This window comes from Dipteris shenzhenensis, chromosome 12 (genome assembly GCF_047967505.1).
Source record: "Dipteris shenzhenensis isolate YYH24624 ecotype China chromosome 12, Dip_SZ_1.0, whole genome shotgun sequence".
Taxonomy (NCBI): Eukaryota; Viridiplantae; Streptophyta; class Polypodiopsida; order Gleicheniales; family Dipteridaceae; genus Dipteris; species Dipteris shenzhenensis.
This window is the reverse complement of record NC_141607.1, coordinates 9,366,253-9,382,545: the sequence shown is the minus strand read 5'-3', so window position 1 is coordinate 9,382,545 and position 16,293 is coordinate 9,366,253. Positions and strand designations below refer to the sequence as shown.

General features: G+C 39.0%; 1 protein-coding gene across 1 annotated transcript; it reads right to left on the bottom strand.

The window, feature by feature from the left end:
• Positions 1–13,955: 13,955 nt before the first annotated feature.
• Positions 13,956–16,051, bottom strand: CDC45 (cell division cycle 45). The gene has a single exon (XM_087383025.1). It carries the CDS (start codon positions 15,979–15,981, stop codon positions 14,203–14,205), a length of 1,779 nt encoding a protein of 592 aa, XP_087239151.1. The 5' UTR covers positions 15,982–16,051; the 3' UTR covers positions 13,956–14,202.
• Positions 16,052–16,293: the final 242 nt, after the last annotated feature.

Sequence of the window (16,293 nt, the reverse complement as noted above, 5' to 3'; positions counted from 1 at the left end):
GGAGGAATGGATACGGTGATTTGTGAAACATGCTAAGAGCAAGGGTGTGGGAAAGTGGAAGCATATGCAATGGTATGATTTGATGTTCTCTTGGTTTCATTTGCAAGTGTGAGGATCTGGTCTATTTTTAGGGTTGATTGATGCTTGGAAACTCTATGAAAAATTGATGAGATGGAAAGGGAGGTCATGATGAGGGGAGATGCAAGCTTGCGTTAGAAATTTGGTGGAGTTGTGCTGTTAAATTTTGAGATAAGCCCTAGCTTGGATGGATGCGCACTTTGCTAGATCAGCCTAGAAGAAAGGTGTCCACCAATACTAGTGGCATCTACGGGATTTTAGGAGGGCATGTTGGAGACCCATGCTATGAGTAAGGGATTAGTATGGTTTTTTGGGCATTTTGTGGGCATAAACCAATAATCACCCAAAAAATGCAAAATGGTTGTAGAAGCCCAACTTGTTTCTTATGGATTGTGTCATTGTGCATCATCAATTGTCCTCACAAGAAACATGTTATCCTTTATACTGAGGAAATGAATGCATAGGAAAATTCTATCCTATGGTAAGGCCTTGATAAATCTGTATGTTGGATCCTGTGTTCTTTTGTACACATCATTGTCTTCTCTTATTCTAGGGGGGCCTAGAGGACTTTTGCTAACCTTGAGGGTAAAAAGGCCTATATAAGACCCTCACTCATCCTTTGTTCTTTCATTGAGAGAAAATCATCTACCCTTGAAGTCATAGTTGTAGCACTTTGGTGCCCCATTTGCTTGTACCTTTTGCAGCCATTGAACTCTATTGATTTCTATATATTGTAGCCACTTCAATCATTGCAGCCATTGAACTCTATTGATTTCTATATATTGTAGCCACTTCAATCATTGATTTACTTATTGAATCATATTAATTTCTATATGATATGTTCTAATTCTTAAGTACTAGTCTTCATCATGGTTGAGTCTACCCCTCATTCTAGAGTGTTAAGAGAAACTCTATATGGCATCCTTTACCTAAACTATTCATAGATATTATGAAATGATCTTATATGCATACTAGTGAGCATAAGTTCATATATTAGGTTGTACCCATGTTGGGCAAGATCTTGGTATGGATGTCATAGGAGCTATCCATTGCTATGCATGATGGTGTTGAAGGTCTTTAACCTTGTGGATGACTATCATAAAGGTTGAACTACAGTGCTAAGGGAGATTCCAATAGTCATCAATGCTTTTCTTAAAACTTATCTACCTTGATGAAAGTGACCTATAGAATTGGTGCAACTACTTCTAATCTTTTCACACCTACCAAATGGCAAATTGAAGGTCTTGAATGATGAAGTAGATTTGTTCTTTAGCTTGAGTGTGGGCACTAGGTCCTTGCTTTGGGGTCACCTAGGATTGGCAAAAGTCTCTACTTGAAATTTGTATAAGTTACAAGGATTCAAGCAATTTTCAATAAGTAATTGATAATGTCTCTCTCAATTTAAGCATTAGAAACATTTTTTGCATTCCTAGACTAGCTTGCACTTTGTTTTTAGGAGTGATCATATAAGACACACACACTTTTTTTGTGAAATCTATAAGGTGTGCGTGTGCACACACACACTTACACACACACACGTGCGCACATGCACACACACACACTCACTTGTGGACCCTTGACGTCCTTGGGGTTTATCATCACTTGAATGATAATGATAATCATTATTGACAGTCCAACATTTATATAGATTATGGATAGTGTGGTAACTTAATTGAGAAAAAGCAACTACTTTGTAAAGTACTCAGTCAATTCATGGTTATTATAATAATGTTCTTTTAGACATGATTGATTGTGAAAGGGTTTATTGAAGCCACGTGATATAAGTTTGGTAAGGTGGAGATAATGACAATATGGGTGTACTCTCATATGTCTTTGGAGAGGTCCAATAAAAAAGAGAGGAGAGGATCTCTCGATAATACTAGCATGGATTGATTATTCGAAAGTCAACATGACCATGAAAGGTGGATGTTAGTCTTGCCAATGGTTCGATCAATCTGAATAGCAAGGGTAATTGTGTTGTAATTAAAAAGGAAGTGGCCAAAGGACCCTTGTATTACATTAATGACCTTGTAGGAAAACTAAGATACCACTTAGTGAGAGAATGGGTAGAGAAAAAGAATTATGAAGGGCCACTTTGGACTATATGTGCCATGACATAAAGGCATACAGAAGTATGTACCCATGTCAAATTATTCAATAGTGAAGCATAGTAATTGCGCACTCCCAAGGAAAAGCAAGACTAATGGAACAAAGAGTGGTGCGAAAGCAAGAATGGGGAGGACATGGATGCATTGGGCACTAAAAAAGATCTCACCTGTGTAGATAACAACGCGGACTCTAGAAACTCTGGAGACTGGTAGTACATGACTATCTTGGGAGAAGGGGAAAAAAATCTCGTGGAGAAGGATGTAAGATCCTTGAGGGTCGATCCTAGGCTTCCTCATGATAGGCCTTCACGACAAAAACTCATTGGAAACGAGGTTAGCAGACGGGTATTGTGAGCAAACATATGCTTTGCCCAATCGCTAGCAGTTTCGACTAAAATGAGAGAAGCTCAAACACCCCCACTTAGGCCCTGGCCACTCTTGCACTTGGTTTCCTTCTATATCTGTGTGCAATAAAAAATCAGGTATTCCATTAACTGAGTTCATGTTGCATTGTGTGTCCTCATGAGTGTTAACTCCTCGGGACTAGTAGCAACAACATGATTTCACGTTACATTTTCGTTAGCTCTTTCGGACTAGCAGTACCAACATGATTTCATATTGATCATCTTTGCTACAAAATGGGATTATGTGACATGTTGCACCACAATAGATTGATGGCCAGTGCAGATTCACTATAAGTTGGAACTCGCTGTACAATAGGCGAAGGAGTTGGTTCGTGGCCTAATGTGCAGCTTTCCCTCAATAAGATGGAGATTACGTTAACTTTGTATACTGTGGTCTAGAGGTCCCTGGTTCCATTGACTTCCATGTGCTAAGCTGCATCTGGAATTTTCTTATGATAGAGGACAATGATCCAAACGTTTATGGGTACTATATACCCCAGGTAGTTCATAGAATTTTAGATCCAAAACAAATTTGATCTCGGTGACTAATGTGTCATGGAATGTCTTCTTTGCAGAGGGCTCCCTTGGCACATGATTGTAGTAGCCTCAACATTCATAGTAAGTAGGCAATAGTCCTCTTAACACTTGACACTTATTGGCCACTATAAATGTTGCCTCTGGGTTCCTAATATATGATAAAGGATTAATGGCTTATCCCAAGAACGTACCTTCTACATATGCTTATTAAGTTGTTACTCTTTGTTGATGACTCTTATATGGATCCCAGTCTATATGCAATTTTAGAAATGCAAAGGTATTCCAATTCTTGAATAGTGTAATGAGTGCAAGAGTCTCTTGTTCAGGAGGAGTCACTCATAGGGTCCTTAAGGATTATAACACTTTACCACTCTTATATGTACATAGGAGACCTTTATAGTTGCATTCTGATACCGTAAAGTGTTTCCATAGATTCAAATGCCTACTTAGCTTTTGGAGATTATGTTAAGTAAAAGGAATAGATTATAATTTTTCCTAAAGAAATTTATTTGGGGGTCTAGAGTATATTGGAGATCCATATGAGAAGTAAAACAAATATATATTTCCTTATAAGAATTTTTACATGTAGAGTCCATATACATGGCAAGAGATGATCGGCATATAAGGATGTATTTAATGGCATACATTTTTTCTAGTGAGAGATTTTTTTCTGGACTTATTGACTGATGGAGAGGGATTTTTGGATTAGTTCAACATTCTAGACTTTGTATTTTAACCCTAGTTCAACGATTTGGACTTTAGAATTTGGGACTCCTAGTTTGGACTATATATAAGGTGACTCCTAGCTTTGGAAAATATGGTTAGATTGGTCTAGCGAAGAAATCAATTATTGTTTTGATTCTCAAAAACTATAAGATGTTTCATATAAGAAAACTAATGTGCTAAAGTAGAATTATGGAGAGGGATCCATAGAGATTGCACTATGGAGATATCTTTTAGTAGATACTTCTACAATGGAGAGTGGCTTGCACATATGAAATGATTTAGATAGGACTTATCAAAGGATTACCAAGAAGGTTGAAGTAGACTTGTTAATAGTATGGGCATTTCCTTTAAAATCTATTGCTTGGAAATTTTTACTCCTCCATTGTAATTTCTTAAGGGATTTCTCATGATTCTCATATACTGCAGATCATAGGCCTAATACATTTTATGAGATTTCTTATGGGATTTCATGTGATCCCTGTTAGAGAACCATATAGCAATATGAATTGGGAACGTTTGACTAATGCATATTCGGCTCATAGCGTGAATGATGGGTGCACAAATGGTTTCAACTTTAGTTGTGGCCTAGTAAGCATTGTTGGCAAATAAAAATGCAACTAGTATTAACTTTATCATCGATAGAAGAAAAATTCTGGGGATCGTTTGACCAATATTGCATGTGAAGTAGTATAGTGTAGAAGGCTACTCTTTGAGCTTGTACAAAGTTTTCAAGAGCAAGGGAACATATTGTTAGCCAACGAAAGATTTTACTTGTCAAATCATTACCTAGGGAATTATAAGAGATGTGAAGCTCTACTCAATAACAATTGTTTTCTTTAGGTTATCTACTTATTAGCCAGGCTTTGACATGGCATGAAAAAAAGTATCTTGATATGGGTTATGCGTTCATAGATAGTTTCATAGCATTTGAGGAAACAAACCATTATTGTCTTTCTCATTTAATAATATTTGTTTTGCATCATCCACAAAATTCACAAAATGTAATAGTTTGGTGTTTGAACGAAGTATATCACAACTTATAACCTGATTAGTTCAATTTATCTATATTAAAATAGTTCAAAATTATAGCAAACTAGAATTAAAATCCTATAAACAAGCAGTACCTACTCATTGAGATCTATATAGAATTTCACAAAAGGGGGCCTTATGCCCATGATCACATGTCATCATTGGGTCAAGCTTGACGTATTCCATAGGTATAAAGGGTTTGGATACATGGCTATTATTATACACTAACGATATATGAGTGCAACTATCTACATAATTCACTTAATCATATGCTCTACAATTAAACACCAATTATAAATCTCTCACCAATGTATAGATTATATTGCATCCCTTCCCACACTTGCAAAATACTGGGAAAATTCTACTCATGAATGTCCATGCTCTAGTTTACAGTTTTTGGGCTCCAATGCTCATTAAGGACTCTCAAAAGTGGTTTTTGTTGGGTGCCCCAATTTTACAAGCAACTGACATGGCTAGATTTTAGAACACAAACTTTTAGGTGTAGTGAGACATAATACATAAATTAATGCTAGTCTTCTTGAGAGGACTACTTGAAAACTAGATGCCATACATTGGCACACCGTGTAGTGGCCACAACAAAGATCCTTCCTACCAAGAATGTAACAAAAGCAGACAATTTAGAGACTCCCTAACAAAGCACAAATTTCACCTTAATTAAGAGCATACAAGAATTTTAACTCAATACTAAGGAGATCAAACACAAAAGTTGACCCATAATCCAAGATTATAAAAAATTTATCTAATAGAAATCTAAAAGGGAATATCACTAGGGTAGAAAATTTTTAAAACTTTCCCTCCCAATATCTTCTATCATTGGAAAGGATCCCTCAACTCAAATCAATTGATTACGACATTATTATACTCCATGTATTATAGTCACCTAAAATGAGTGCTTCCATGCTCCTATTTGCAAACAACAAGCAAATGTCCCCAATAGAGTCCACAGTGTATTGTTCCTCATTGTTCTTATGGTTATGTCTCGTAGCAAAAGTTTATAATGCAAGACCTCAATTTCAATACCTAGTTGGGACCTAGTTTTGGCACATGCCTCTTATACAATCCTTTGTTGCTGTGGTTACGTCTCATAGCAATAATCAATACAAAATCATCATTTCAATACGTGGATTTTACACATGCCCCTTAGCTAATCCATCATGTAGAAACCCATATCTTCTCATAATTAGCCTACAATATGCAAGGCAATTTCTAAGACAAAGCATCCGTTGAGAAGAAAGATAGCAATATTTTTTAATACAAGCGAGTAGTATAGGCTATTCCCATGGTGTTTATAGCAAGTGTGCAAGCAAGACCCCTTGCAAAGATAAGAGTGCAAGATTCACATCATTGGTGGAGATAACCATATCAAGAGAGGGATGGATGTGAGTTTTGGAGGACATAAGGGTTGGAATCAAGATTAAGCATCTAGGCTAAAGCTTGGAAATTAGGGTGGGTTCGTCAATATTAATGGGGGGGGTGGTTGAATACAAACAAAGTAGAGGGAGCTTAACATGGGTATCTCACTTTTAAACATGAGGCTATCTTGAAAAACTATGAGAAACAAAATTGGCTATTTTTGGAGAAACAACAAGTATCTCCATCGCTCGAAGTTGGATTAAAGACTTTTCCAAATAATTTGACAAAGAAAATATTTAATTTTCACATTTTTGCTAAAGCGATCTTAATTGATGATAGTCCCTACTCAAGACAATTTTGTTTATTTGGATTAACTAGTTCAATCATTTAGATTTTTGTTATAGCAAAAAGTAAGGTAGCTTTTGATGCTTAAAGTAATCATAAATAGTGTCATACCTATTCAAAGAAATGAACAGTTCTTTCTTTTCTCATATAATAAGATTTTCTTTTCATCATGCACAAATGTATGGTTTTACTTTTGCATGAAGTCTTCCATAATTTGTGCCTAAATTTGTAGAAACATTTAAGATAGTTTAGCCTAGAAGGCAAACTAGTCCAAACAAGCTATTAGGCAAGCTCACCTAGTTATTAAGCTCTACACAAAAATGTACAAAAGAGGGCCTAGTGGCCATGAACACACAATTTTCCTTACATGATAGCCAAAAGGCTATGTTGTCAAAGGCCAACAATGAAAAGTTTACAAGTTACTCAAATCCTTATATGGATTGAAGCAAGCACCCAGAGCAAGATTGATTAGGGACGCCGCTTCTTATCAACTCATTGCCGGACAATTGTACAAGCAGGGAAAAGATGGAGTGATGTGCAGGTGTGTCCAAGAAGATGAGTTCATTCTCATCTTAGACGAGGCTCACTCAGGAATAGCGGGAGGACACTTCGCAACAGAAACCACAACACGAAAAGTACTTCAAGCAGGCCTTTGGTGGCCCACTCTATTTAGCGATGCAGTGGAATTTGTTAAGAGATGTGATCCTTGCCAAAGAGCAACGAAAAGTCAAACCATTATCCTTTCATGTATATTAGGAAGACATTACATGACATTGTTCTTGTTGTTATTAATTCAAAAGATTTAGTTATCACAAGATTTAATGGCAATCCTATCTTAAAAGTCAAAAATTAGCTGAGTTAAGTTTGACATGACATATCTCCATTAGGTTTGTGGCATAGAAATATGTGGAGACACACGTGATATTATTTAACACAAGGCAAGTATAATTAAAAAGTACTGAAGCAATTCCTCTTGCCTTTTTCATGTTCCAACATAAGAACCACTTGCTAATATCTTCAATAAACCACTCTTCCTCAACAAATTTAGCTTATTCTAACAATAGCTTGGTATTCTTCAAAAATAGCCACAACTTAAGAGGAGGTTGGACAGAGTTATGCATACTCTTTTTGTTGTGTTAACTTTTGTGGTTAAGCACAAATCCAAAGTTACAAAGTGGCCAATGCATTAAGCAAGAGAGGGGCATGTTGGTTCACCATGAAGCATGAGGTGATTGGTTTTTAGTACATGAAGCAGTTGTGGTGAGGACTTTGGGGAAGCATAAAAGGCTTGTGTGAACCCAAGGATGGTCGATGTAGAACACTTTAGAAGAGATAAGCCCTTGCATCTCGTTCAAAGCAAGTTCAAAATTACTGCCTAAATTAGCAAGGTTGTGAAGAGCTGCACTCAATGCTAGGAAGACAAATAAAAAAGGTCTAATTCTAAATCATATGTTCTCTTACACTTGTGCCATATAAACCATGGAATATGTAAGCAAAGAATTCACCTTGGGATTCCCAAGGATAGTGAGTGGAAATGATGGTGTATTATAGGTAAGCATCCTAAGTATTAGGGCACCTATTGGGCACAAGTAGAATTTGCTTATGTAAATCATAAGCAAATTTCCCGTCACACCTGTGCCACCATATAACCATGGATATGTAAACATGGAATTCATCTTGGGATTCCCAAGGACTGTGAGTGGAAACGATGGTGTATTATAGGTAAGAATCCTAAGTATCAGGGCACCTATTGGGCACAAGTAGAATTTGATTATGATAGTAGTCAAAATAGGTTTATACTATTGTCACCCTTTTATATAATATTGTAATTTGTAACCCTCCTATATAATGTATAGGAGAAACCCTAAGTACCCTACATAGGTATGTGACTATGGGATGAGAGGTGAAAAGTAGAATGCAACTATAGAGCAATTCATAGAAGACATCTATGATATCTTCAAGGAGGTGCAACAGAGGTTTGAGGAGCAAAATCTCAAGTATATAAGCATGCAGATAAGAGAGATGGGACAAACAATTAAGGTAATGTTGCAGAAGTACATATCAGCAAAGGAAAGGTATCTTCAAGGGGATTAAAGATAAGAAATATTGGACCATGGAGAGTCCATTACAAGATTAACCCTAATGTCTACAAGGTCGAGCTAAGAGGAAGCTAGAAGATTAATGTAATATACTTGTTTACCTACCATGGGTGACCTACAAGTTGGTCAAGGAGATGAAAAGAGGACCAACATTGTGGTCCTTCAAAGACGAATAGTTCTCAATGTCAACAATGAATGATTTTGAAGAGGATGAAGATCTAGACTTTATTCTTGATGAGCAAACTATGAAGTTGAGGAGAAAAGAGTACACAAATTACTTAATCGGTGTTCAAACAAAGAAATTAATGAAGGCATCTACATGTTTGAAGAGGTTAGAGAAGAAAATAAGGTAGGCTAAAAGAAACCAACTAGCTCATCACACATTCCATCTACAATCTAAAGATTAGAATCTTTCAAACAAGGAGAGTTTAGTACAAGAGCACACATGCTCAAACAAGCCCCATTATGCCTTGCTATGTAGTTAATGAAGCCACTAACATCAATGAAGAGGTAAGGGCTGACTTAGTGGAGCATTAAATCCAAATGTAAGGTCGATACATTCATTCCCTAGATTTGGTGGTTTATGGAGACCTTCTTGAGAGATGAGCTTAGAGAGATGAGTTGAAGCTACTCCTTCCATCGAAACTTGAAATGTTCAACTAGCTATAACTTCTTGATGCAAGCTTTGTTTGAGAAATGGCTTGGTATGCATTAATCCACACATGTACACCAAATATTTGTTGATATTTCATGCCATATCAAGGTAATTTGGTGGGCTATGCACATTTCTATGATTCAAGGCTCTTATGGTAAAGAACTCGTAAAACAAGCATGAGTGTTAGTTTTGGTACATGCTTTGGAGTCCAGAAAGAGATCATAGACAAACAACCAAGTTAGGCAAACAAATTTGGTATAAACTGGGTGGACAAAGGACATGTGTTCAAAAGCCCTAGTTCTCCATTGGGAATATGTTACAATAAATAAAGGTTTGAATGGATCATGGAAAAAATAAAGGGAAAATTCAATTATTAGACAAGTAAGGATCTCAATCTTAAGACCAAGAAGTCGTGGTGAAGCACATTCTGCTAGCCTCGACCCTCTACATATGTAACATCTAGAGTTTTAGAAAAATCCACTAGAACAAATTGAAAAGCTCATTAGGAGCTTCCTTTGGACTAACATATAATGGTTCAAAAAATGCATAGCATTCCATGGAAGGTCTCACAACTTGCAAAGTTCTTGGGGTGTTGGGCTTCTCGAACTCAATAAGAAGGTAGATTCATTGTATGGCTAATTGAGTAAGTAGACTCTAGAATGCTTCAATAGCTTGGTGTGAATTCGTTTAATGGAGCATAAAAGTGTGCATAGCAAAGGACTGAGGAATTTGAATGACATCCAATGGCAACAACGAGAGTTCTCTCATTTCTCTAAGAGGATTAAAGGTCCAAATAATTGTGGTAGCATGGAAGCAACCTGGCTCTCTCCTTGGTTGGAAGGGTTGTCATGGCTTGAAGGGGGATGTCTCTTTACTTGAGAACATCTAATGGTCGAAGGGGTGGACAAATTGTGATGGCCTAAGGGGGATGGCTCTTTACTTGAGCACATTCGATGGGCAAAGGGTATGGACAATGGTGTTCCAATCATGGGCCTGTATTAATCTATATAGGTATAACAGGCACAACATGCACTATTGGGAAGTGACTATTGGAAGGATATTAGGAATGATGGGGCTAGGATGTTGGTTGACCATCACAAAAAATTCAAACGAAAGTCGCAAGATGCTAAAATCATAGGCGTTGGGGATAGCAACCTTCCAACCCAACTTCTAACCCAAGGCAATGATTGAGGTGTTGGTCTCTCTAACATGGGAGATTCCTTTACAATTGCAGCTCAACTAGCAGTAGGTACCAACTTTTAAATAGCAAGGACAACGTAATTTATAGGCTCAATAGTGTTTAATCTTTGCATGATCATATGTTCACATGGAATAGTAGGCTAGTAGAGTTTGGCAAGGGACTAGTTCTGCCAAGATCTTAGATAGATCCAAGTTGTCCAAATGGAAGGATATTGATAGTAGATGCCTAAGGAAAGATGCATTGCACTTATTTTGGGAGTGTCCAAGAGTTAGACTTGTTTGGAGAAGGTTGATGCTTGGATTCTCCAGTCAAGCACTTCAACTAACTTCTTCACTCAAAGAACTGCCCTACTTGGAGAAGTTGTTGGTATGTCTTTTGACATGGGTATCTCCTAGCCCTACATAAGAGGAGCTATGAATTTGTCAACCTACAAGACCATAAATCTCATCTATTTTGACAATGGGGACCCTAGAGTAGATGCAGACCTATTATTACCAACTTCATGGTTGAGTAACTCGATCTAGTTGGAAAGAGCAAATATGGTGACATTTTCCATGAGAAGCTCAAGAGGAGAGTTCTTAGGTGATGGATGGTTTCCTCTCAAATCATGCTTTTAGGACCTTTTTACATAACATGTGTGCTAGTACTACCAATGCGAGCAATCTATTTGTAAAAGATGGAGATGTAATCCCAAGAGGTTTCCCAAGCTAGTATATAAACCTACTTTGCGAAAAAAAAGGTTGATGGAGGGAGGACTATCGCCTTAAGGAAGAGCAAGGCGTGAATAAGAAACACATATCATGCAAGCCCATCCACTATGATTAACCAATCCACCCATGGTCCTGCACTACAATTAACTAGTCCACCCGAGGTCATGCACTATAATTAATATACCTCCCATGTGCCTTTACTTTAACCCTATCCCCTTACTCAATTCCCATGCCCAACTCCTAGCTACCTATCCTTACTCAATTCCCATGCCCAACTCCTGGCTACCTATCCTTACTTGTTGCTACCTGCTCGCTCCACCTCCCCTCACTATGTACTCAAGCCTAAGACCTCTCTTATATACTCTCCTCTCTCACTTACCAAGGTACCCAAAGCTCCCAATGCATTACTTCTAAGCAATTTCACCCACTACCCAATGCAATACTTCAAAGGCCATTGCAATAATATCCCTCACAAAGTTGTCATTATGTACATCTAAAAGCCCATTGCAAAGCCTCTCACAAAGCATTCAAAGACCTTCGCTCTAAAGACTTCAAATTGTTTGCCTCTCACTTCTCAAGTACTTATCCAAAGACATATGCCAAAAGCCTCTTCAAGCTCTCATTATGTACCTCTAAAAGGCCATTGAAAGCTTTTCACAATGGATTCAAAAACCTTTGTTCCAAAGATGTCAAACCCTTTGTCTCTCCAAATCACTTCTAATGTACTTATCCATTACTTCAAAGGGTTTGAAGAATACAAAAGAGAATTGCAAGGACAAAGTTTAAACGGTAGTTCTTAGTTTATCACAAGATTTCAAAGGGCATTTTGGCATCAATTTAATCCAAAATCAAGATTGCACGCAAGAGGAAGTTGTGAACAAATATACCAAATTGTCTTAATCGAGACTTCATTAGAGATAATCCTACTAGAAGGTCCTGCCATGGTGTTTGATAGCACACCATGGAAATTATTGAGGTTGAAGGAGGGTGATTAAAATTTTGATAGAGTTTCGAGATGGCAAGAAGACAATAAAAGTGACAAGCTCACATTTATCTATTCAATCTATTTTCTCCAAACCAAGGCAATTTATCAACTAGTCCAATAGATATGAAGCTTGCTCTTGCTACAATATGCTTGGCAACGTTAAGCCTATAGTTTTCCTCAAGTGCCTCCATCCAAGCTTGTGTTGTATGGTTACCATCCAACAAAGGAACACCTTTCTTAAAATGGTTCCCATTTAAGACATTAAATCCATAATTAGTGGTGAACTGGCCCTCACTTTACTCATTCCATTTAATACTAACTAAAATTATGGCATGAGAGTTTATGGGGCAATAACCTTATAGATTCGAGGTTCTTGAAAAAGGAATCAAGGCAAAATGGAGTCTACAACAAGGTGACAATGTAAAAGGTTTGACCAAAACAATTCCATAGCTTATGTGAAGGAATCCCTAGCCTTTGAAGATGTGTTTAAGTCCTCCTAGGATAGATGGATGACCCAATACATTAATGGAGGTCAATAGCTGAGCTAAGATGAGCCCATTAGTTGTAGAATTTAAGGCTCTCAATTTTGTGCTTTCTAATTCCTATTCTTTTTCACTACCACAATGTGATTTGCTCACATATTAAATTCCTTCTTCGCTTAAGTTATTGGCTCCTTGTGCTTGCTAATAGCACATTGTGTTTGCCCTCTTTGCCATGTTTGTTCAATGTAAGTTAATGCCACATAAGGCTATGCATGACTTACATTGTTGCATGCCTTCACTAACAAAACTTGAACTCTCCTACTATATCTTTACCCTACATGTTTTGTGTCAAAAACTAAGATAGGGATCCATGGAATGAAAGATTTGCTTTTCTAAACTATCTTAGAGATTTTACAAAGTTCATAGTAAGCAATTTTGAGGTTTTTCTAGAGTACTTAAAATCTCTTAAAAGTCAAGAAGAGAACTTGAAAACTTTGACTAGCAACGGAATTCTGTGGATCTTGCCAAGGTATTTTGAAGGCTCGTTGAAGGCTCTCTTACAAATCTCTCCAGCCTCTTTGGGGGTTCCCCCGATCGTTTTGCGTACCTCCATAGGGCCGTCATAAGAATTCTGTTTTGACGATGCTTTTAGGTACCTCAATAGGGCCGTCGTAAGAATTCTGTTTTGAGCTAAGCAAGAAAGACCATTCTACCTTTAATTGCGCGGTAAAACATTTCTGAAGTGAAGAGATGGCTGGTCCTACAAATGAGGTCCTCTCCCTAAGCATGGTGTTCGCATGCCTGCGAGCTGACTTTCCTAGTATTATTACTCACTACTCCTGCAATTTCTTTTTGTCCTTGGCTTTACGCTTTGTATCTTTTTAGCCTTCAACATGAATATAACTTCTAATTTCAATTCTTGGCCACTCTTAGTTACAGTTTTTCACCGATGAGAATTTTACATTGCAAATGGTCACTGTTATTCAGTGGAGTCTCCATAATCCAAACTTTTAAAAAAGTTTCTCATTGCAGGCATTTTCCAGTTGTAGCTTTCAATATCAACCTCATCAAAGGATTCATAGAACCTGCTTACTTTTGTAGAAGTGCAGCACCTACCAACGTATAAACCATACCAATATTCCTCCACTTGAGTACAAACCATGAAGAAGATGCTAGAATGGAACAGAAAATTAAACTTTGTCAATTCATTCTGTGGGCTTTATTTACGGTCCAGACAGCAATTCCGTGCTTAGAGGTTTCTGGACAGCAATGATAACAGCAAATTGATAGAAAAATTAGTGGGTCATGTCAATTAGCATTACAAGTGGTTGTCAGGGAGAGCAAAAAGCTCTGGCCAACTCTTGTTGGCGAATAGAGATGACAAGACAGCTTTTGGAGCAGTCTTCAATAGATTTAAGGTCTCAAGAACAATGAAAGACCTTTTCATATATCTCGGGAAGAGAATGAATTCAGAGCTTCTCTGTGATTCTGATCATAAATGCATTTACAGAAGCGACGTCCAATAGGATCCAGGATGATTCGAATGCATCATGAGTAAAGGTGGCTCCTAGGTCCTCTGCTACCGATCGAAATGCGAGCCCAAAGCGATTGCCATGTTGAGCTCCCAGCAGAGGCCTATTACAGACACCTACAATAAGCACCATCTTAGACCTAGGTCTCAAAGCAGCACAAATCATGGGCTTCATTCTGGCACCTTTCTCCCTCAAAGCATCCATCAAAAAGTAGCAGAATTTAGTTAAGGAAAGAGGATGTGCCAAAAGCTCTGCATCAGAGCTCTCCTCGAGCTTGAGCCACCGAAAGCCTCGAGTGTTTGTAATGAATCCCTTCTTCGTAATGGCTAAGCTTCCTTGACGGAGTGTGGCACGCTGGACATTGATGGCACGCTGCATGCCTATTTGCAAGTCTTCTAAATTATTCAAGGAGAGAGCTCTGTAGGCAGTCCAAAATTGATCAGCCCATGAGTCGTCGTTCTTCGAAGAACCCCAAGACTCCAACAGAGCTGTGACTCCATACACAACATCGGCAGCAGACACTTTCGAACTGTATCCATGCAACCTCTGGAAGCTCCTGTAGTACAGATCCGTCAGACCATACTCCGGCAGGAACTTTTGAAACTCGTCCCTCATCCTCTTTTTCATCTCAGTACTCATATACTGGAACTTTTGTTGGCATTCCGCAAGTGCAATGCCCATTTTTGCCAAAAGAAGCCTTAGCCTTTTCAAGCCATTGTCACTCCAGGTCTTTAGCTTCGTGGCAACATAGGACGAGCAGATCATTGAGTCGTAAAGAGTCCACTCCCTAAGCAACATCAAACGAGGCTCATCCTCGTACGAGATCCTCGACACGTCCGGCACCCGCACCTTCGTTCCATCTTTCAGAGTGACTGAAGTGATCATTTCCAAGTTACCTGCTCCGTTAACATGTTGCTCGAGCTCCATAACGCCCGATTGGTACCTTTCAGTCGTCAGCCTCTCGTGCACAAACTGATCTGTGAGAGAGACGCAGGCCAGCCACAAGAGCTCGTTGTTGTTCTTGTGCAGGGCATGCGCCACATCGAACAAGAGGCATCCCGCCGGTCTGCCGTGAAAAGTCCCCATCCTATAATAATCAGCCTTACACCTCCTTTTGCCTTTCATGGCATCTGCATCTTCCTCTCCCCCTCTTCTCCTTTTCCTTCGTGCATCTGCGTCATCGATCTCATCCTCACTTTCTTCCTCGCTTAGATCTCCGGAGTCTTCCCCGGATTCATCGTCGCTGCTCAAGTCACACGCGTTGGCCAGAGCTGCAACGTCGAAGTCGTAAGCCATATCGGCCTGCGACTCATCTTCGCTGGTGTACAGAACCGTAATCTGACGGTTCCTGTCGCTCAGATTGTGCAAATGGATGGGCCTGTGGCTATCGATGACGAAAACTCTAACCGCAGACCCGATCTTGAGCAAGCGCCTCAAATCACGAGAACAACCCCAATTGATGAGCAGGGCAACCAGGGACTGACCTTCCGCAGCGAAGGTGGAGCCGATGAGACCATGAATGTCGCCGAAGCTGGAGACGGGGTAGACGGAGTAGCGAATGGAGTCCTGAGCCAGGAGATGCGTGGTGATCTTGAGAGCACAGAGGGCATCAGTGTCGGCGGCGGAGGGGAAGATGAGGACGGGGAAAGAGGGGGAAGCGATGGCAGAGGCTCGCAATCCCTCGTAGAATGCAGCCACACTGCACTCCCTCACCATGGCGCCTTCATCAAACCTCAGCCAAGCTCCTCCAAATCCAAATCCAAATAACCAGGAACTGAACTTGCAAGGAGAACAAGACACAAGGGATGGATGGGCGGGCGGGGCGGGCACAGTTTGAATTTTGAAAAAGAGGGGCACTCTCACACGCTTTTTTTCACATTGCTTGACTTATCCATGCTCATTTGCTCATTGCAAAACATTTTCCTTTACAAGATACAAAAACCTTCAAGTTCAAGATTGTTGAAGTTTTTATTCAAATTGTACAGGTTTCAAGCCTTGATGTTTGTAGGTTTCGAAACCTTTTATTTT

Coding starts and splice junctions, on each gene's coding strand:
- CDC45 (XM_087383025.1), bottom strand. CDS start 15,981: ATGGTGAGGGAGTGCAGTGTGGCTGCATTCTACGAGGGATTGCGAGCC.